Genomic DNA, 22,183 nt, shown 5'->3' with positions numbered 1-22,183 from the left:
CAATAAGAGAAGAGACACGGGATTAGATCAGAAATAATAGTGTTTGTTCTTGTCAATATATAAACAACAATATCAGATTTTTTTTTCTTCTGTGTACTTTTGTTTTGCTATAACAAGTTCCAAAGACGCATTGTTAAAGTATGTTAAAAAAAAACTTAGTTGTTGAAAAGTCATGTTCAAGAGCCCAACTAAAGTAAACACTGATCTCCATCATGGTAGTGAAAAAAACACCTAAACCTATTTAACTCTCCATAAGTTCTTCTGTAGACATCTGACAGAAATAAAGTCAGTCTGGTTAGTAATGTGAATCTGGTGAAGCTGTTTTAATAGTTGTTTAATCAGATCTTGAGAGATTTGATGTATTCTTTTATTCAGTTGATTTCATCTAAGGCTGTGGCTGAAGTCATTTGTAGATCTTGTGTTTCTCTTTCCTTCAGTGATTCTGCAGGTGTTTATACTAATGCTCAATCATCAATTAATCACCGAATTATCTCATTAACTTCACTGATTCAGTGTTACTCTAACACTCTGTAGTGTGCACACATTAGTGTTCATTTAAAACTGAGGATTTTCTTGTGGGGTTTAAAGGGTTAAAGATTTAAGATGAAGAAAAAACAGCATGAAACATTATTTAACAGTAATAAACTGTAATTAATTTACAGGAAACAAACTGTAGAAAAACAGTTATTTACTGGCGCCCCTGCTGCCAGTAAAAAACTGTTTTTCAACTGTTTCTTGCCGTAAATTAATGGTTGCCAGCAAAAAAAGTGTTTTTCTACAGTTTGTTGCCGTTAAGTCAAGGAAAAACAGTAATATACTGTAAAATGTAAACGTCAGATTTACCAAATGAAAAAAAAAGTTAATTTAACTAAAATATTTGTGAACATCCATCGAAAAAAAAACTAGGCAAAGTCATACACTGATAATGAGAGTAAATACTGAACTTGACTGTATTAATGTGTGTTTGCACAAGAGAAATAGTTTAATGTAGTTTTGTTGTTCACCATTGTGCTGGAGAGTAGAGCCTTTGCTTCAGTCAATGATGAGCCACAAATTCTGGTTTTCTGCTGCTTTATATAAAGGCAGTAAATGTGGAGTCGCTGATACAGTGATGATCTCTGTGTTAAGTACTTCAGCACATACATGTGTAATACAGCTGACAATGAGCTGCAGTGATTTGAGTAAAAGTCATGTATTTAGTTACTTTATTACTGCACATTAAGTGTAAGAAATATTCCTTCTCAGTGGACTCAAATGAAATAAGTTCATAGTACTAACATCGTAGGAATGCTAGTTTAAAAACTCGAACTGTTTGAAGCAGTGGGAGTGGAGTTAATTTCCATGGTAGAATTTACGGTAAAATACTGTTAAAAAATAAGAGTGGTAAATTAATGGTTAAGAGCTGTAAATTAACAGTACTTTACTGGCGCCCCTGCTGCCAGAAAATTACTGTTATTTAACGGCAAAATTTTTTACAGTGTACATTAGATGATAGATTCTGAAGACATGCAGTTCTTTTTATAAAGTACACCAATATATTTTTTCACAGTATGAACAGAAATGAGAAAGTAAATCGGATAAATTATGACTTCATATTAACCTCAAATGCTTTAGTTTTAGTCTGGCAAGCTAGAGTTTCAAAGTACCTTTTCCAACACTTTTTCAGACAATGGATTTTAGGGTTTAACAAAATTTGGATGGCCTTGTATGCAAAAGCATGCTGAGTACATCAACTGTGTGAGCCATATGCTTGCCACACACATTTCCAGGCTAGTGCCAGTGTGTGTGCAGGTAAATGTGTACATGTGTGTGTTTACAGTGCTGAATAGCTCTCTGGAGTGCTCAGCGACTCCACCAAATTCATCAGCAACCCCGGCGATAACAGCCAAAATATTTTAACACCTGCTCCGCCAAACACATGTAAACACACAGGCAGAATGGCAGGTAATTATCCAGGTGATAATGAATGTGCCTCACATTGTTAAACCTCTCTCAGATATGCTAGTGCGGAATGAACTATTTGCATCTGGCTTGCTTTGATAATGCACTATAATGCTCTGCTTGTGCCACAGCTGTCTCACACTTGTGTGCACCCACTTTCCCAAAGAAAGTTTGCTAAGGTTTTGTATTTTCATTACCGCTCTTTTTTAAATGCAGTTTTTCCTCACCTGTCATAAAACAGATGCTGGAGGACCTAGTCTTTCTTAGGGATGTAACGATATTGACGATATCGCGCTATCGCGGTGGTAAACGTGTCTAGATATCGTCGTGGTTGGGTTACAATATTAAAAGGACAGGTCTCTGCCAAAAAGCAAGAGGAATAAACACAGTCCCGCGGAACAAATCATTGTTAACTACATATACCATGATCCTTTGCGCTGCGTCGTCACAGCAACCGTTGTTAAGCCAATAGGATTGCACGCTGTCCACACAAGCTCACAGCATGGCCGACAGCGATACTGGATGAAAACAACAAAACCGAAGTTGAGATCGTGCCAGCCCCTGCAGCTTTTAAATCAGATATCTGGAAACATTTTGGTTTCGCCGTGTCAAAAAACGCAAAAGGAGAGAAGGTGGTGGACAGACAATGGACTATGTGCAAGCACTGCCACAGTAAAGTGCGATACAACACAGGAAACACAAGCAACATGAGTCAGTTTGGGGATCCCGAATCATTTGAATCAGTTCGGGAGTTCGTAGCGGGTTCGCGAATCATTTGAGTCAGTTCGGGAGTTCAAAGCGGGTTCGCAAATCATTTGAGTCAGTTTGGGGATCGAAAATCATTTGAATCAGTTCGGGAGTTCGGAGCGGGATCGCGAATCATTTGAGTCAGTTTGGGAGTTCGTAGCGGAAAAGAAAGTTTCTAAAGAAAAACTTGAACATTAGCTAAAGGATAGTTCAGTGTTTTTCTGAAGGCTTTTTGCCAGACTGTTAAGGATTATTTTTACTGTTTTTTTTTTCTTCTCCCTTGCAATGTAGATATTTTGATCTTTCTGATGAAAAACGTGAACATAAGCTAAATGATAGGTCAGTGTTTTTTTTAAAGGCTTTTTGACTGACTATTTTATTTAAGTTTAAGTTATGTTCCTAAATACCAGTTTTAAAAGACTGCTTTTATTTGCCTTGCACATTTAAACCTGACTTAACTTGTTCTTTGTTTGCACTTTAAGTGAATTCCCTATTGTTTACAATTGTTCTAGTTGCTTCTTAACTTGAACATTGCACAGAAGAATCAGTTATGCAACCAAATATTACAATACAGAATATTGATGTTCCTGACTACAACTTGCACTTTAAAAGCACTATGTGATCAGGGGTTTATGTTGTCATGGATCCATAAATACAACAATAAATTACCTGTTGACTGGCAAAAGCAGAATAAATGTCAGTATTTTTTCGCTATTATCATCATAAACACTATCGTGAGCTATTTAACAATACCGTGAGCTTTTACACAATATCGCAATAAATATCGTACCGTGAGGTCAATATCGAAATTGTATCGTACCGTGAGATTTTGATATCGTTACATCCCTAGTCTTTCTTGCTCTAATAATATTTTGAGATGAACTGTGGTGTTATTTTTAGTGGAATAATTAACTTTTTGTCATTTACAAACCTGCAGGACTTCCTTTCTTCTGTGCAACCCAAAAGGAGAAATTTTGAACAATGTGCTGTTCAGTCTTTCTATACAATGGATTTTTAGCTTTAAAATTATGCCTAAGCACCATAAAAGGGAGAAGTAGGGGAAAGTTTGGCCTAATGGTTAGAGCGTTGGACTCGTGATCCAAAGGCTGCGGGTTCGAGTCTTGTAATTGGGGGGAATGAATGTACAGCGCTCTCTTCCACCAAAAGAGAGATTCATCCACAAATCAGACAGTGCTTTTAGGAATTTCAGTGACAACATACATTTCAATATGTTTCATTTACAAGCACATTATATGACTTCAAAAGATTTGAGGTGCTGTTTTTTTAAATTAAAGGCTCTAGTTAGCATTAATTTTAGCTGCATGGAAAAGAGCAGCCTGGACATTTTCACAAAACATTTTGTTTTGTCTTCCATAGAAGAAAAGAATGACATGAGAGCGAGTAAATTCGTTATTTTTCTTATTTCTTTTTTAATGTTTATTTTAAATTTTTAAATTTTCAGCAACAAGCACAACAGTGTCACAATCATTTTCGTTTATTTTTTTGTTTTTGTTTTGTGCACATTGATGGTGGAGCTATTTTGGTGACGTCATTAGAACCAGTGTTGTGTGGACATGTGTCCGGAGTGGAATACAGAGGGATAATCAATGCTAGTGCTCCGTCTGAGAAGCAGCAAGTAGCATCAGTGTCTCCAGGGAGCGGAAGAGAGAGGGTGAAAGAGTGCTGAGATTAGGAGTATACGCATGGCTGGGCACTGGAGTAATGGTCCTACACATACACGCACACAGCCTGAGGAGGAGCTGCCCCAGATAAGATACACACTGCAATCATGTCATTCTCACAGGCTTACCACATCTCACGCACACCTCCTTACATGCCCACCAGCTGTTAGGAAGTGTTTGTGATTGTGCTGTCTGCTCGACTGGGTATTAAAGATGGCATGTAACCGAATGCTGTACTGTACGTCTTACAAATAAACAATATGAATGTGAAGCTAAAAAGTGACAGAAAAGAGAAAAAACAAGATATTGTTTGTTGTCAAAGACTAGTCAGATTCTGTGAAGGTCTCAGTTTTGTCAATTAATTCAAGCTAAATGTAGCTTTTAGGCTGAATAAAGTACACAAATATGCAAATGCAGGCACTTGGCTGACACTGTCAAGCACTGTGAAGTTAACAATGAAGTTAACTGTAAATGTCTGTGGCATGGGATGAGTGTTATGTGATAATAATTCAGGTAGCTAACTATAAACGTGTCAACAGTTAAAGAGTATGCGTATTACCGTTCAGAAATTTTATTTTTTTTAATGTGTCTTTAATGCGTTTATGCTGAACAAGGCTGCTTTTGTTTGATAAAAAAATGCAGTGAAAACAGTAAAAAAAGAAGAAGGGAGAAACATAAACTAACCTCTCTGCACTGTGAAATGCTTACAATCTGATCCGGGTTTGTGCCATTAATGTCCGCTAGAATCTAGCATTACAAGTGAGCCTTATCTGTAGATAACACACGTAGGGTTTAACCCAGCCGAGCAGAGGCAGGGGGTTGATCTGGGCGATAGTTACATGGCAGTATGTAATTGGACTAAAGAGTGTGCTAGGGATTATTTTTATTACTTTGAAAAACTGTGACTGAAAACTTGTTCTGGGACTATTGAGCTTGTGATATGTGATACGTATCCTCAGGTAATGTGGCTTTGTTCAGTGCTAAGGAGAATACAGAGAGAATGTTTGTGCTTCTCTTGCTCCTTTTCTTCTCAGCGCCTCTAAAAGATGAAAAGCTTCATGGTGTAATAGATGCCTTTGACTTTTTTTCTTGGCTTTTTTCCCTTTTCTTCTTATTTAGGGGAGAGATGCTCCTAGGAAATGCATTTTAATCATGTTTGGCTAATAAAGAGAGATTAGAAAATCCTTCATACACACTCAGGGCATTGTCTTGTTGTGTTAAATAGCTTCATTGTTTGATTTCTCTGTTTTGCCTTTATATCAAGTGGATTTTTTTTTCTCTCTCTCAAGGGTCCTAAACCATCTTAGTAGCCACCAATGTTTTTTTTTGTCTAACTATTTTCCTTTTGTAACCCTGCTTTAAAAGATCTCAATTTATTTTGGTTCACAAGGTGCCGGGCTCAGTGCCCTCCCAGGATGGCCGGCTGCCGGAAAGCCATATCCTTGCGGATATTTTGGCTTCCTGGCACTTTGAGTGGATACGCGTGATGGTGGTAAGTGTGGTCCGTTTGTCCCCCGTGTCTCACTTCTATGGCTCATCGTCTGTCACGCCAAGCAGGGTTGTGTGTCGCTCCCTTTCACCTCTCACTTTGCTCTCAGTTATCACTTTACCTTCTTTATCTTGAAGAAATCGCCTGTTGATCTGTGCTTTGTTATTTGCTTGACTCTGCAGTAAATGAAAACTTCCTACACTTCATAAAATGGGTTGTTTGGTGGATGCTAATGTTAGGTCATCTAAATACAGCAAGATACTTGTTAGAAAGTAGTTTTGAAAGTAGTCTTTTGGTGTTGTTGTTGTTTTTTTTTCCCGTAATGTTTTGGCCTTTAACATAGCGGTGTGCTTTACTAACCATGTGTCTACAAGCATTCAAGGTGCTTTGGGGCTTACATGTTTGTGCTGTCACTAACCTCTTTCAAACCAGCCACAAGCCCAACATGGCTTGCTCGATGAGAAACTCATTTGTAGCTCAGCTCACGAAGAAGAAACGCCAAACCTGTGCTGTGTATACAAGAAAAGCAGCTTCCAAGAAGAGGGTTTATGAATGAATTATGAGGATGTATTGATGTTTGTCTCTGAAGTGGATGAATGCCATTGCCATTTATATCCTTTTGAGAAGTGCATCTTTCTAGGGATGCGTCATGATGGTTTCCTAGTCCAACAACAAACTAGTAGATAAGTAAGGACCTCTAAGTTTTTTAAGCAATATGTATTAGTTTTTTTTTTTTTAATTTAATTTAATTTAATTTAATTTAATTTAATTTAATTTAATTTAATTTAATTTAATTTAATTTAATTTAATTTAATTTAATTTAATTTGTATAAATGGAAAAGACCACAAGCTGGGACTCAAACTTGTGTTGCCGAAATTGCATCTGTGCTGTATGTCCATGCACAAGACCGTACTATCTGACAAAGATGATTTTTTAAAGATTGTTGAATCAACTTTTTAAAAATATTTTTGCCTCTAAGAAATGTGTCCGAATGCAGTCATATGAACTCAGGACAAGCCTAATTACACATCATGTTTGTTGACTATCTACTGTGTAGTCCATTTTAAAAAAATGTGAGGTTTTGCACATCCATAGTGGCTGTATTGGTTTGCCTGTTGGTGCCCAGTTTGATGATGCACCCCAGTTTGACGGCCTGATTTTTGTGAGATGGAGAGGGCAGGGGCGAATCCAGTGCAGCGGCTGGTGGAGCTAATTGTGGGGGGGGGGGGGGGGGGGCTGGAGAACAGGGGCAACTATCAGGTTGACCTTGGGGCTGATGGAGTGCCTTGCCCGCTGGGTGCGGAGGCCTGGGGAGTAATGGCGAAGGTGAACCTGGCCCTCCAGCGGATCCATTAGAGCTTAATGCTGTTGTTTTTAGCAGGGAGCAGTGGGAAGCAGAGGTCAGACATAAAATAAAACGTATTCTCCCTGTTTAAGGTGTTATTCATCTGCATGTCATGGCACAGGGACGTACCGGAAGCACAGGACAATGGGGTGCCTGTGTGGAAACAGTTACAGTACAGTGGGTTTTTTTTCACCGTAACTAAAACCTTTCTTTTGTGTCTGATCAGGGACAGCTAACATTGGAAAGGTTGAAACAGAGGTTTGCCATATATCTTGAACTTGAATGAAGAGTGCAGCATTGCTCTTTAATTGCTAATATGAAGGACAGTGTTTTGCATAATCTCCACATCGATTGATTAGCTAGGTTAAACCAGCACCTTTATCTTGTGTAGTCCCTGATCACGAAAACAGCTTTGATTGCATGCATTTCCAGAAGCTGGTTGATCAAGTCTCGGTAGTTTAGCCAAGAAGCCTATACAGAGCATTTTCAGAAGCTGTGGATTCTTATTTGATTTGATTGAATTTATTTGAATCGTCCAGTCCTGTTCCCGGAGGTCCAACATCCTGCAGAGTTCATCCCCAGCCTGCCCCACTGGCAACACACCTGCTTGGAAGGTTCTAGAAATCCTGAAGACCTTGATTAGCTGATTCAGGGGTGTTCATTTGGGTTGGGACTTGAACCTTGCAAAAAGATGGCCCTCCATGAGCAAGATTAGATGCCCCTGCCATAAACAGTAAGAATTTATTTTTTAATTTGATTTATAAAATGCTTGAAACCTGCCTTATTAGCACCCAAACACTTAACATGCACCATTCTGAACAGAATAATGTTTAGTACCTGCTGAAGAGTCACAATGACTGTAGAGCTTGGCCCAGAATACTGTCTACAGAGGGAATACCATAGTGAGGGCGTATGGATCTCCTGAGAATAGCTCAATAGCTTTTTTGCCGCCTCTGTGGTCCCATACCGGTGCGTGCCATTCAGCATCACACCTATTTTTGTAGTGTCACTAGAGGTTTGAGGGAAGGTAGAACCTAGGGATTTGGGAGGTGAGGATAGTGCCTCTGAACGACTGTCACACTCCCAGATGTTTTCACATATTTGATTTGTATGTGTGTGTGCGTGTTCGAATCTGGTCTGCACCATTTCCCTGTTCCTGTTCCATTCCTCCCTTTTTTGTTACCAATGCATTTCTGTGGCACGGAAAAATATATATGAAAAATAATATCCCAAGTGTTGAATTAAACTAGATTATTTGATAGGAAAATAAAAGAGAAAGGTCCCAAACAACTCTCAGAATACGACATAAAGAGTGCATTACAAATTTCCTTGATGTTGAATTTGAGGTTGTGTCAAAAAAATGTGTTGTTGTTGTTTATATTTACTCCTTAAAAACAGTAATGTGAAGGGTTTTCCCTTTGATGTGAAATACTTTTTGGCTTCCAGTATTTGGAATGGCAGTTATTGGGATCAAGCAGGCAGTCAGGGGAGCTTCCATTTAGTCTGACACACACCTCAAATCTAATTAAACTGCAATTTTAATTAACCTCCCAAAGTGCTCCGACACAAAGACGAGGAACAATTTCATTGACAAGCCTTTCCCTGTACGTCTCTTCCCCCATTCCATTCATTATAAATAAAGTGCTAATGAACTACTTTTGGAAAATTGATGCACACGTCTATTTAAAGAAGTTGTTTTTCGTTTCATGTTTCACTGATAAGAGGTGGGCTCACTTCTGTCTGAAGGGACTTGCCTCGGCTTTATTTGCCATAAGAGGTGTGGAACTCTTTTCCTTGGTGACATAGCTCCCTACTTCTGCCCATCTGGGTCAGTGCGCCTTTGGCTCGAAATGAGAGAAGACAAACAAATAATGTATCCAGGGAGAGGCATGGCCCGAGTGAAATGATTTCATTTTCATCTTGATCTCTATCTTATCTGCCTCCTTTGTTCCCCTCACCTTTAGTGCTGCGTAGATCAAAGAAGCTTGTTTTCTCTCCCTCCGAACATGCCGAGAGAAGGGTGTGGGTGTGGATTATGCCCGGCTGGGGGTCTGTACTCTTACATTGGGGCTCTGGCTTTGGTGTAAATGAAGTTTGGTGCCCCTGGGACATTGTTCCCCCTCCTGCTGTCATTAACAAACAAGATATGCCCTCTATGAAGTGTCTGTCCTGTTCTGTGCCAACCTCATCAGTCTCCTGCTATGCTGGGTGCCCATTGCAAGGTAGTGAGAGCCTCCTGATGGGATGGTAAGGTGTGAATAGCCTGATGTTAGGAACTGGCTAGAACGGACTTGCCTCTGCCTTCCTGCAGCACTAGCAGCCCATAGGAGTTTGGTAATGGGGATGCGTTAGGGGGTCCCGGACAGCTGCACTCAGTCCTACACACCATTTTATGATAACACTGCTAAAGATGGAAGAGTCTGGTCATTTACTTTCCAGCCATTGATGTCTCAAAGCTTATTTAACTTTCAGTGTAATTGAGGTGTTATTTAATTATTCAGGTAATCAGTTTTCACATTAAGAATGACACTTTAAAATCGAGAACAATGCTTTAAAGATCTTGTGGTTAAAGGATTGTTTAGAGGCTGTCAACAGCATCTGTGGCATTTAAGGTGCAGATTTAATCTCTGATTGCTTTAAAGATTAAAAGCCATCAGTTTGGATAATCAAACAAAATCAGGTTTACAGTAATGCAGATGGAGAACGGAATTCCAGATGGTAAAAAGCAGAATGAGAGGCTCTTTTATAAAAGCACTTTATATATATAGAACTGCAGTTTAAGATCGATACATGTGTAATTGTTCGGTTGTGCTGAAATTGTAATGGACAGTGGCCTGCAGCAGTGCTTCTATTCAGCAGAGCAGAACACCCTTGATCATGTGATATTGCATTATTCATACTCATATGTTGACATTCATAGAAGAGTTCAGGTTTGACTGCACTTTAAACAGAACAGATTTTTGACTAAATATCAATTTCCCTTGCCCGCTGACATCAAGTATGCCTCCCGCTGTGCCGATGTGTGTCCGCATACGTGAGGAAGAGGTCCTGAGGTAATGGAATGCCCATGTGTCGCTCCAGCGGCCCACAGCTCAGCCAGGATCCACAGCAGGCTCTTCTGCAGCAGCTTGCTCCTCGGTTTGTAGCGATGTGTGTGTGAGAGAAGTGCAGAGGAGCAGTGAAAACAAGCCTCTCCTCAGGCTAGTGTTATTCCAACCTCCTGCCTTCCTCAATCCGCTTTTGAAGGCAGGAAATCAGAGTTAGCTCATGGTTTGAGGGCCATGTGGTAATGGTTTAGACTGTAGAGACCCATGACCTGCACCTCCACCCTCGCTCGCTCGCTCATACACACACACAGATACCTTGTCCCTCAAAGTCTTCTTTTCTCATATAGTGTCCGATACAATGCAGAGCATGTTGGACTTTTGTTACGGTTGATAACGCAAACCAGATGGGAGTCAGGACAGGGGAGTCTTGTTAAATATTTGCTAAGAAAAATAACCCTTGGACACGGTTTAATTATATCTATTTGTCTTGTGTGGCTTTTTGGGATGGCGATGTGGTTATGCAGGCCATATTGGGCTTCATTTTTTCAAATGTGGGATCCAGTACAGAGTTTGGGAGATGGATGGGATACTCTGTGTGTATGTGTGTGTGTGTGTGTTGAGGGAGTACAAACAGTTGATCAGTTTTTTTCTGAGACCCATTTCAGTATTATAAGTAGTGATCGACCGATATTGGTTTTTTATAACCGATACCGATACCGATTATTTGTATGTTTATGTACCCGATAACCGATATGCAGAACCGATATTTATTTACTGTTATACGTCTGTTTCTGACAATTATTACAACACAAATGAGCTGAAAAAAACATTTTATTTATAACAATCACTCCCCCCTTGCATACAAAAAAAAAAAAAACCATTATATTTATACACAAATAAATAGAGGGGTCTGAGTCCAAAAAATTTAAGCGCACTGTTACTAAGTGTCTTTGTTTTAAAATAAAAGCTTTGATGGGGTAAAAAAATAAAAACAGGTAAAAAAATAAAGCACAAAAATGATTCTAACATATTGGTGGGGGCGGGAGGGCTATTTAGGAGTGCATAGCTATTTACTCCCAGTTAAGCAGAACTAGGTTTTAGTGTAGAAAACAGAGTCTTTCAGCATTCTGCCCTGTAAGCCTGCTTCCTTCAAAAATGTCATGCAGTGGCCGTGCTTGAGGCTTCCTGATCATCAACCCAGTCAGGTGCTGAGCAATATGAACGAACTTTTTTCCCAAGACTATATAAAGTTAAACAGCACTTGTCAGTTGGCATTTTATGATCTAGATTCAATCTAACGTTAGATCATGAAATGCCAACTGACAAAGTGCTGTTTGACTATAATTTGATCAACCGCGATCGCGCATGGAGATAATAAATAATTAATTTCCACAAAGCGGTAGGCTATATTTATATGTGTATTAGCGAAATAATTGTTATGTAGTAAATGATAATATAATCTAGGGTGTTTAAAAAAGATAATCTTGTCAAAAGTTTCATTCAGTCGCCGTGCTTAAGCCTCCAGATCATCCGTCAGTTGCTAAGCAATATGAACAAACTTTCTCTTCTAGACTAATGGTGAGCAAATACAACAGATAGAGAATTAAATTAAACGCTTTTATTTTCAACTTGCACTCATTCATGTCTGTTTTATTTAATTCATGTAAAGATACGTCTTTATTGGGGCAGGACATGATGAATTACACTACGTGACTCAATGAGTTCGTCTCAATTGTTTAGAAACAAGCTGCATAAATTAACTATATCAGGAATTTATGTCTCAGATCTCAATTGTGCATGTCTGTTATGTTAAATAAAGTTGATTAATTAAAGCAAACCAAGTAGAACATATATTTACCTGTGCACTGAGTTGTTGTTGACTGATCTCCTCAGACACCCGGGCTGCAATGGCGGAAATCTCAAAACGGCCACAAGATGGCGCCGTAAATCGGCGAATCCGATATTACAAAACCGATACCCGATTATGGAAAAATGCTTAAATATCGGGAAAAATATCGGTAAACAGATACATCGGTCGATCACTAATTATAAGCATTTTTTTTCATTTTGGGGATGATATTCAATGTACCAGTCTTGTTCATTGCTTCATCTGTGGCATTAGTTGTATAAACCCTTAAACATACATTTTCTGGAAACATTTGTTCTGTGTGTAGAAATAAGTAGTTCTCAGCCAGGGGCTTAGGGCCCACTATGTAACCCTAATACGTCTTTAGAAATATGTACATTTTATTATATTAATATTATTTAAAATCTTAAAATGTAAAGATGTACAAAATCATTTTTTTGTTTATTTATTTTATTACAACAAAAGCACCAGAGGCACATATAGTGTCAGCTAAAATAAGAGGGCCTTTAAATATTGTCTTCTAATAAGAGGTGTCAAAAAGTCAAAAGTCAAAAAGATTGATAACTGCTGGTTTAAATACAATTTAAATGTCCAGTTTTTGTGAAGTTGTACCCTTATTATTTTAGTATTGTTGATATACTATTATAGTTTTTGATAATATTTTGAATTAGATTTATTTTTTATTTTTTTCATTTGAATTTCCATTAAAATTATATTGTAATGTGTTTTTGTCATTTTTATTAAAGTTTGTTTTAAAGTTTACATTTTATATTTTTGATTATTTATTTCTGATTATTTTAGTATTTCAACTTAATCTGAATTAGAAAAAAGAATGGCAACTTATTAAAATAAAATAAGTTTAAGACTTTTTAAAACAATTGTAATAATTTTTTGTTAAATTTAAAGTAATGAAAGTTTTTTTTTTTTTTATGGGTTTAGTTTTAATTAATGATAAAACCATTAATCAGAGTAACAGACCAGCTTCACCCAGCATGTAAACACATTAATCAGACTAGAATAGCCTTCAGTGTGGTTGTGGTATCTCTGTCTTTCAGAGCCAATACATGACGTGTATTTAAAATTTGAGCACAATACCCCTTAAAATTAGATAATGTGCAGTATCCATGCACTTGCTTTCCTTTATGAAGCTGAAAAAAGATAGATGTGTTTTATGTTAGCATCTTTATGCATGGACACCATCCCTCTTTTCCTGCTTTGATTTGAACAGTGGGTTTTGATCCAGAGGTTCAGTTGCTGGTCCGCTCATTGTGGACATGATCCACTGCAGTGACATTTCAATTGATCTCCATGAAAGGCCTGAGGATGGCGACTGAAGTGCTTCCAGATAAACCTGGGCAGGGTTGAGCAGAGGCCTGGAGCTCTTATAAAGCAGACCCGGGGCAAAGGCATAGTGATGCTCACTTCTGCGTGGCAGTGCCCTCTCGCTGGGATCATTTTGAAATTTCGTTCTTCTAAAGTGATGCCAGTTCATTTGTGTCGGCCCACCGGAGGGGCACAGCCTGTGTCTGGTTTGGAAATCTGGACATAGCTTATTTTTCACATTGCTAATAGGCCAGGATTTAATTTTTTCTCTTCAAACAGAATTGAATTTAGATTTTGTAGGTTAAATGGATGAGTGTTGAGTTTTAATATTGTACTTTTTTTGGAATAGTTCACCTAAAATTCCAATTCTGTCATCATTTGCACATCAGCACATCAATGCACTACAATAGTCTCTGTCTATGTGTCCACACTCAGTCACTACATTCTGTGTCAGCCCAACTGTTGCATGACTGTTCTTATTGTTAGAATAAAACCAGAGCTTTTTGACTGTGGAACATTTAACTGACGCCTACTTTTGAGGTTCCTGTGGCCTTTTTTTTTTCTTTTTTAGTTGAAGGCCATCGAAAGTTGAAAAGAAAATATTTTTGGTGCACATAGTAATAATGATGGTGGTGATAGCCACAGTGATGTCACATTGTAAAACCTACCCAACATAGCTAGTTCTCTCTGAAGAAAGTATTAGAATAAATATTCTTCTCTTTACTGATACACAAAATGTGATTAATTTCAAACACGTTTATTGCAGCATGGAGAACTTGGAAAAAGAGAGAGAACTCCCCAAGCCTTTGATGCTCTCATGCTCTTTCAGCTGTGTGGAAATGCATTTGCCAAGCCTGTTTTTCTCTCCCTCTCATTCTTTCAGGACTCGGAGAGAAAGGGTTTCATGAATAAGCTGTATGCCATTCAGGATGTGTGTATCAGTGTGCAGAATGCTCTGGATGAAGTGGCCTCCTATGGTGAGAGGATAAAGAAGTAAGTCTCAGCTCTTGCTGCGTGTGCCTGAGCAGACACAAGCGGGCACCATCGTGCCAACCTCTGGAACATCTTACTCAGCCTGATAAACAAACACAAACACACATGCTTACACTGCAAAAAAAATGTTTTCCTAATCAGTGTTTTTGTCTTGATTTCCAGTGGAATGTCTAAACATCCTTAACAAAATTTACCTAAAAATCACAACTTGCCTTAGAGAATGAGAGTGTACTATTTCAAATGTTAAAAACAAGAATCTATCTCAAATAAATGCTGTTTCAAAACCTTTTAACCACCAAATAGTCTTGAAAAAACAAATCACAAAAATAATCCACAAAAAAAGCAAATTAATAAAGAAAATTATTTAAAATTGTAATAATATTACTGTTAACTGATACTTTACATTGATTTGATCAAATAAATGCTGCCTTGATGACCATGAGATTTTTTTCAGAAACATAAAAAAAAAAAAAAAACATTTATAGGCCACAAACGTTTTAACAGAAAAAAGTTTGTTTTACCCCATTAGTATTTTGTTTTGTTTTATTTTGTTTTAAGCAGAAACCTCAATGAATACCATATTAGTATCATCTTACATATCTTATTTTAAATGAATAATTTTAAACAAATTAAGATGTTTTTGTGTGAAATTATATTCCTTGGTATGAAATTTGAATACTGTACTTGAATCTTGATATATACCATGTTAGCATCGTTTTACAGGTGTTGTTGTAACTATGGTGTTTTAATAGAAACTGTAACTATAGTTAAAAAATAAATAAATATAAAAATATGGAACCACTAACATGAAACTGTCGATACTGGGTATGACCAATTGCTGCAGTAACTTTAAGCTGTCTGCACTGGACACATCAAAATAAAAGCTCTTAATCCATTTGTCCTGTTGTCAGAAGTAGCACAAGTGTGTGGGATATGTTAGAAACAGAATGGGCCATCAGTTTACTGCATTCAGTGTAGACATTATCACTGATTATAATAGCTTTGTTGGATTTTGTTGCAGCTTGTCGCTCATGTCTAGTGCAGACTTGGAGTAGAACTGTGTAGAAGGAAATAACATCCTTTTCTCTGTTCTCAGTACTTTCAACTGGACTGTGCCTTTCCTCAGCTGGCTGGCCATAGTGGCCCTGTGTGCGGCCACTCTTGCGGTGTACTTCATTCCTCTCAGATACATTGTACTGGCCTGGGGTAAGCTGTCATTATGCTTATGTGTCATGAATGATAAAATAACATTAGCATGTTACATAATGTGTATTTTAGGATTTTAAATAGACTATTGCAGGAGATCACAGAGTTTAGTGGCAGTCTAGGTTTGCATGCTCCAGGGATTTGCCACCAGCACAGTAGAGATGACAGTAAACTGCCGAGCTCAGGGCAAACCCACTCGTAGCTAACGCCCCGTGTGCTCTTTCATACAGTGTTCAGATCTGAAGCTCTGGGAGGTCAGAGAGCATAGCTCCTGTCAGCTTCATAGCAGCTGATTCTTTAAAGTACAAAGATGAGGGTTCAGAACCAATACAGGATCTTATAAGGTCCTCCCAAACTGCACTCTGTGAGTGAGGTCAAATTTGCTACCGTTATTTCAACTTTCAGGGGTGAACAAGTTCACCAAAAAACTGCGAGACCCGTACAGCATCGACAACAATGAGCTGTTGGACTTCCTGTCCCGAGTGCCCTCCGACGTTCAAGTGGTATGTATTCCTTATAACATTCACCCTTACTGTTGGTTACCCCAGGAATGCAACCCTTAACCCCTGCATGTACTGTATTTGGATTTTGTCAAATTCCAAAATGATGTCATTTCTGATGTCACGATGTATCAAAAGTTAATGCAATCTGAGTTGTCTTTTCTGTGAGGCACGACATTCTATTCCACTGTAGGTCCACACATGTAGCAGAATGACAGTAAAGCTCAACTTGACTTGACTTGATTTATGCCTGTAGTACAAATCTGAGTGGAAGGAGTTATAAATATAAGATTATAACTTAGTTTCTATTGGTTTGTTTCAATCCCCATCCATAAGTTTGAGAAACAGGGATAGTGACGCTAGCCCTAGCAAACATAATAAAATAATAACAATGAACTCTGCTGTGTGAGAATGTATTTGTGGAGAGTTTTATGTCTCCCGGTTCTGTTTTCTATGCTTTAATTTATGCTTTCTGCTCATGGTAATAAATGCAGAATCAGGGAATTCTATTCTTGTCATAACAGACAGCCTTATGACTCTTTACCATGGATGTTGACTTTTTAAACTTAACTAAACTTTATACTTCTGTGGAAATATGTAATGCTAATTAAAATTTATTGATTTCACTCCTTGTAATTGGGTGTTTTTTAACTACGAGTATCTTAACAACCGTCTACATTGCGACTAAATCACTCGCATATGCGACTAAATCTTCATTTTGGCGACTAAATGATGTCTAATATTAGCCAATGGCTAATAAATTCTCAGATTTTACTCGCCAGTGTGTGAGTTTGAGGCTAAGTATAAGTTTAGTTCAGATATATTTTCAATCGCGAACACTCTGACTCTGACTGAGGGCTTCAGAGTTTCACGCTCCGTCAAGCGATCTGTGATATTTTTCAGCTCATGGATGCGCAGCGCACCTGTGTTTAATGTACCGTGAACTCTAGTGTGAAGGCACACACATCGCTGTCGCTTTCTCTCACACACACAGAGAGAGAGAGAGAGAGAGAGAGAGAGAGATTGAATTGACATGCTACATTGAAACAATATTAACAAATAACGGCGATCCTATGGAAGTCTTCAGCTTTTAAGAACAGCTTTCATGAATCCAGCAGCTAATCTTAAGTAATGCTTAGTGTGTTTTATAGTTCTTATTAGAATTCACATCATTATTATCCTATCAGTATTTTTGTTAGTTTTTTCCAAATTTTTTTTTGTCAGAAACATTGAATGACAGAATAAACTACCACCTCTCAATTTAAAATGTTCCGTTAAAATGACTAATATGCATTCAAACATGGTTATCAAATGATACTTGATTATTATAAAGCTTGACTGAATGATTTTAAAAGTGTATTTAAAAAAACTGCACCATTTTACAAATATTTTATATATATGTATATAAATCAGTCTGGAGAATCAACTACAATATTTACTAGCCAATGATGATTAATTTGCCCAGGTGTCCATAGAGGGTTGCTTAATGTACCAGGTGTTGTGTTACATAGTTTTTTGAATGTCATGCTAAAACTTTGCTTAAATTTAAGGGGCAGTTGTGGCCTAATAGTTAGAGGGTCAGACTGGTAACCCAGAGGTTATGGGTTTGCGTCCCGGTATCGGCAGGAATTGTAGGGACACCACACTTGGCCACACACCATGCCCCTTTTTTTTTACAGATTAAAAATGTAATCCATCATTTAATATAAATACACTTCAAAATGATCATGTAAAGGAATTAATTAAACAATAATAAATTTACTTTGACAGTTATCATCTGTCCATTAGTTATTTTGTGGTCAATAATATGTACAGATTTTTTTTTCTTTTTTCTAACTATTGCTAACTATAAAATGAGATTTAATAATAATGCTAATAATTTTCACCATAGGATCATTTGGTAAAAATGCAGCTGAATATATATATAAATCTTCATGAAGATTGTGATTAATACATTTTGGTTAGTTAAGTTGAATGTAAATGGCATGTGATGTTTTTACTCTGCACGTGTCTCTCGGTAGATTTATGGACTTCTTGCTGTGTTGTTCTGAGTCATGCTTTGTTATTGAGTGTAATGAGTGTAAAGCAGTAATCCTCTCCCGGTTTGCTTCTTCATTAACCGTGAGATCTGAGTTATGCGGCCCGCCCCACTGTCCCGTTTGTAATCAGCAGCGTTCTGTTCGAGCGGTGAGGTGCTGCCGTTTAACTGCAATTAAAAACTGAGCTCATAAACACAAGCCCGGCCTGTTTTCGTGCTTCCTCTGTGTCGGGATAAACCCTGCAGTGCTGACGGCGGGGGTGACACGGGTCTCTGATCCAGGACCAAGCGCTTGCCACATCAGCACAGAAACGCTCGCCTTTGATGAGCCCGGGGCGGTGGGCAGGCTTTGATGTCTACAGAGTCGTAATCCCAAGCCCCTGCGTGGCTTTACATCGGCCCTGCAGCTGCAGGTAGCCTGCTCTAAATTAGCCCAATGTGGATTGGTAGCTAAGGTGCATTTACCCCAAACACATGGAGCCCAGAAGGTCCCTGCAGGTAGGAGAACCGGAGGAGACCTGGCTAATGATGTACGGTTAGGTTCACGCTCAGAAGACCAGGCCACCATGGGCTTTTGGTGCCCTGTTACAGCTTTTGATTTAGGACAGTCCAGAAAAGTACTTGAACATCAGCGTGATGCGCAGAACGTTCCGCTCTGCATCGCACAACTGCCCGTGGAGGTCCATTCACCTCTGTTTTCTGGGTTAGAGACGACGGGCGGGTGGAGGTAGTGTCTCTGTGGGACCTCGGAGACTCAACAAAGCGTCGGGGTGTGATCTGCATATGCCCAAGGACCCGAACGTTCTGCACAAATGACAAATGGAGGGCTATTTCTGAGGTTCTAACATGACCCACACCGTCCCGTGATAATAGCCCTGTAAGGCCGAGAGAGGCCAGCATTGCCTCTTTTACAGATCATTGAAGGAGCCTCAGAACAACATAAAGTGATGAGCTTCTAATGACTTTTTTATATGAAGTACTCACAGACTATGCTGCAGTCTGTGAGTACAGAGTGCCTTTGAGTGGAAACTCACAGCTCCCACAACTCTGTGGGTGTATGTCTTTACTAACCTCGTGTGTGCTATTTTGAATGCACTGCTTGCCATATGCATATGTATTTCAGTAGATATAGATCAGTAGAGTGTTCTGAACCGAAATGAGGAGGCAAATTCCCTCTCTTGTTTACGTGGGGGTGAGGGCTCCCAATGTGAATTAATGTTCCAGGTCCATATGATGTTTACACAATTACTGGGGTAAGGGAACACCATTTACTAAACTTTTATCAATAACCAACTAATACTACAAAAGTCACCAGCATCATAAACAAGCTGAATTGTCAGCAAAACTTTTCGATTATTTCATGTTACAAGTAATTTAAAAGATTTTTATCAATTCAGGCTAATTTTTAATTATTAAATGAAATTGAATTGAATTATTCAGAATGATTATTTATTTGGTTATTTGGCACCTCTGTTTCACTATTCACTCTCACATCCACACTATTCTTTAAAACACTGTGAGCTCAAGGCCTTTCGCATGAACCTGTATCCACTGGTGTAACTGTTGGACACTTTATTAAAAATAGGGGTTTGTTTTATTTTTGGACTGCTGATTACTTTCTCCTCCAGATTTTTGGGGAAGGCCCTGCTGTCCTTTTCTCCTCTTTAAAAATGCCCTTAAAATGGATACATTAAAAGACTTTATTAATAGCCCAAGTTGACTGTGGCGAAGGGTAGGCAGGTTAAGTGTACACTTTACACAAGTACTGTGGTTATTCTAAGGTGTGGTTGTAGAATTCAATACATACAGTAGCACCTCAGTGCAGAGAGCCCATGGCCTTTTAAGAGCACTGCAGGAGAACCGTGATGTATCAAACCTGCTGCGAGGTGCATATTCACTTTGATTTACTCTCTCAGTTTACACACTCTATGTTCTTTTCATGAATCCGGCTATAGATTCCTCCGAGAATAGCTTTACCTGCTGTGTGCCTGCCTCGCTGCTTTGAATAAAGCACATTCTGATATAATGCAATACTTTGTCTCTTAAATGAGGCCAACCGGCATTACCGACTAAACATTCTCTACCAGGTGTCTAAATCGTGTCCTATCACATGCTTTATGGTGCCATTAGCCAATGGAGGATATACGTGCGTAACTGGGACGCTAGCAATTAGCACGCCAAGGGCTCCATTATGGCCTATGCAAATGCAGAGATTAAAATGCAGTCATAGAGCACAAACATTTCAGCTCTTAGCCAGTTCATCACCTGTGAAGGGCACACACTTGAGGAGAGAAGAAAAGAGGGCAAACAATAGCAAAATAAGTCTGTTTTCTGAGGACATTGTCATGATTTTGATCTTTCTTATTTCTATTATTATTATTTACTGTTTTAAAAAAGAAATTCTCTAATGCACACCAGGCCTCATTCATTAGAATAAACATACAGTTAAACAGTAATTTTATGAAATGTTTGCAATTTTAAATAACCGTTTTCCATTGTAATGTATATTAATGTAATTTATTCCTGTAATAGAAAGCTGAATTTCCAGCATCATTACTTTAGTCTCCAGTGTCACATGATCTTCCGAAATAATTATAATATGCTAATTTGCTGCTCAAGAAGCATTTCTTATTATTATCAATGTTAAAAACATTTGTGCTGTTTAATATTATTGGAGAAACCATGATATACTACCATTGAAATGTTCGGAGTGTGTGTGTGTTTAGTAGAAATGAATGCTGTTATTTAGCAAAAATGCATTAAAAATATCAAAAATGTTACAGTAAAAACATGTTACAAAGCATTCTGTTTCAAATAAATGCTGTTCTTATGAGCTTTTATTCATCAAAGAATTTTAAAGAAATGTTTCCACAAAATATTAAGCAGCAAAAAATGTTTTTAACATTGGTAAAAATAAGAACCATTATTATTATTCATATTTGAGCAGAAAATCTGCATATTAGAATGATTTCTGAAGAATCATATAGCACTGAAGACTAAATTAATTTATATACACTACTATATATATATATATATATATATATATATATATATATATATGTGTGTGTGTGTGTGTGTGTGTGTGTGTGACCCTAGACCACAATACCAGTCTTAAGTGTCAATTTGTTCGAAATTGAGATTTAGACATCAGATGAAAGCTGCATAAATAAGGCCCAGGCCCAGGTGCTGAATCTTTTCTCAGTTGTTCATATCGAATGCCTGTCTTTGTTGCTCTAGGGGTTTTTATCATAAGTTTAAACAAGCAATCAACGTGCACCTTACCTCAGAAAAAAAGAAAAAGAAAAAAAGTTAGGAGAAACTTTCCTCAGTGCCTTTTCCCTCTCTATTCACCTTGAAATGCTTTAATTTAATTTTTCTCAACAATATATGTGAACTTGTCTGTGGTTGTCTGTGAGCCCTTTTTTTCTTCTACAGGATCATTTAATACCCCAAATTCAAGGTTAGGTGTCACTCGAGATGAAGTAGGTGAGATTTCTCTGCTCCTCTATAAAGAGCATAGTATAGTTTCATTAAAAATGTTCAGCTTTCATTTACTTATTTGTATTTGCCTGCCTCCAATGTGGCTTCAAACCCAGATCCACGCTGAGTAGCAGAACGACATCGCGTGCAGGGCTGCAGCAGGTCCCGGGACGGCGTCTGACACCGCCAAACGAGGCACTTCAAAGTGTGTTTGGTAGTGCAGCTGTCAACATGGGGGAGTGGAGCGAGCGTGGAGCAGCCTTTGAGCAGCGGATGGTCTTTACCCATCATCTTCACGGATGTTATCTTTGTGCTTGGCACTTGTTTCAAATTGCTATCTCACCGTTGCCTTTTAACCCCCCCTCCATTACAGCTACTAAAGTTATTTTCTTTGTATTGTTCCCTTTTTTTTTTTACTTTCTCCGCACGCTCCGTTATCTTGGGTGGGACAGCTCTCTGTCATTAAAGCTGCAGTGCTTGTTGCACCATACAGGGTGGCATAACTGTCAGCAGTTAAGTGTGAT

At 38.3% G+C, this 22,183-nt stretch overlaps 1 protein-coding gene across 5 annotated transcripts in view; it reads left to right on the top strand.

Moving 5' to 3' along the window:
- LOC113079408 (multiple C2 and transmembrane domain-containing protein 1-like) overlaps positions 1-22,183 on the top strand; it is a 137,577-nt gene that overhangs the window by 111,769 nt on the left and 3,625 nt on the right. For 4 of the 5 annotated variants that reach the window (XM_026251686.1, XM_026251677.1, XM_026251692.1 and 1 more), the window contains 4 exons: positions 5,761-5,862; positions 14,326-14,435; positions 15,532-15,641; positions 16,047-16,144. In XM_026251686.1, the coding sequence (XP_026107471.1) occupies positions 5,761-5,862; positions 14,326-14,435; positions 15,532-15,641; positions 16,047-16,144 (420 nt within the window). The remainder of the gene's footprint in view (positions 1-5,760; positions 5,863-14,325; positions 14,436-15,531; positions 15,642-16,046; positions 16,145-22,183) is intronic. The other variant, XM_026251690.1, reaches the window with a different exon arrangement.

Source organism: Carassius auratus, chromosome 5, assembly GCF_003368295.1.
Source record: "Carassius auratus strain Wakin chromosome 5, ASM336829v1, whole genome shotgun sequence".
In the NCBI taxonomy this organism is placed as follows: domain Eukaryota; kingdom Metazoa; phylum Chordata; class Actinopteri; order Cypriniformes; family Cyprinidae; genus Carassius; species Carassius auratus.
The sequence above is the reverse complement of the archived record's forward strand: the minus strand, read 5'-3'. Positions and strand labels throughout refer to the sequence as shown.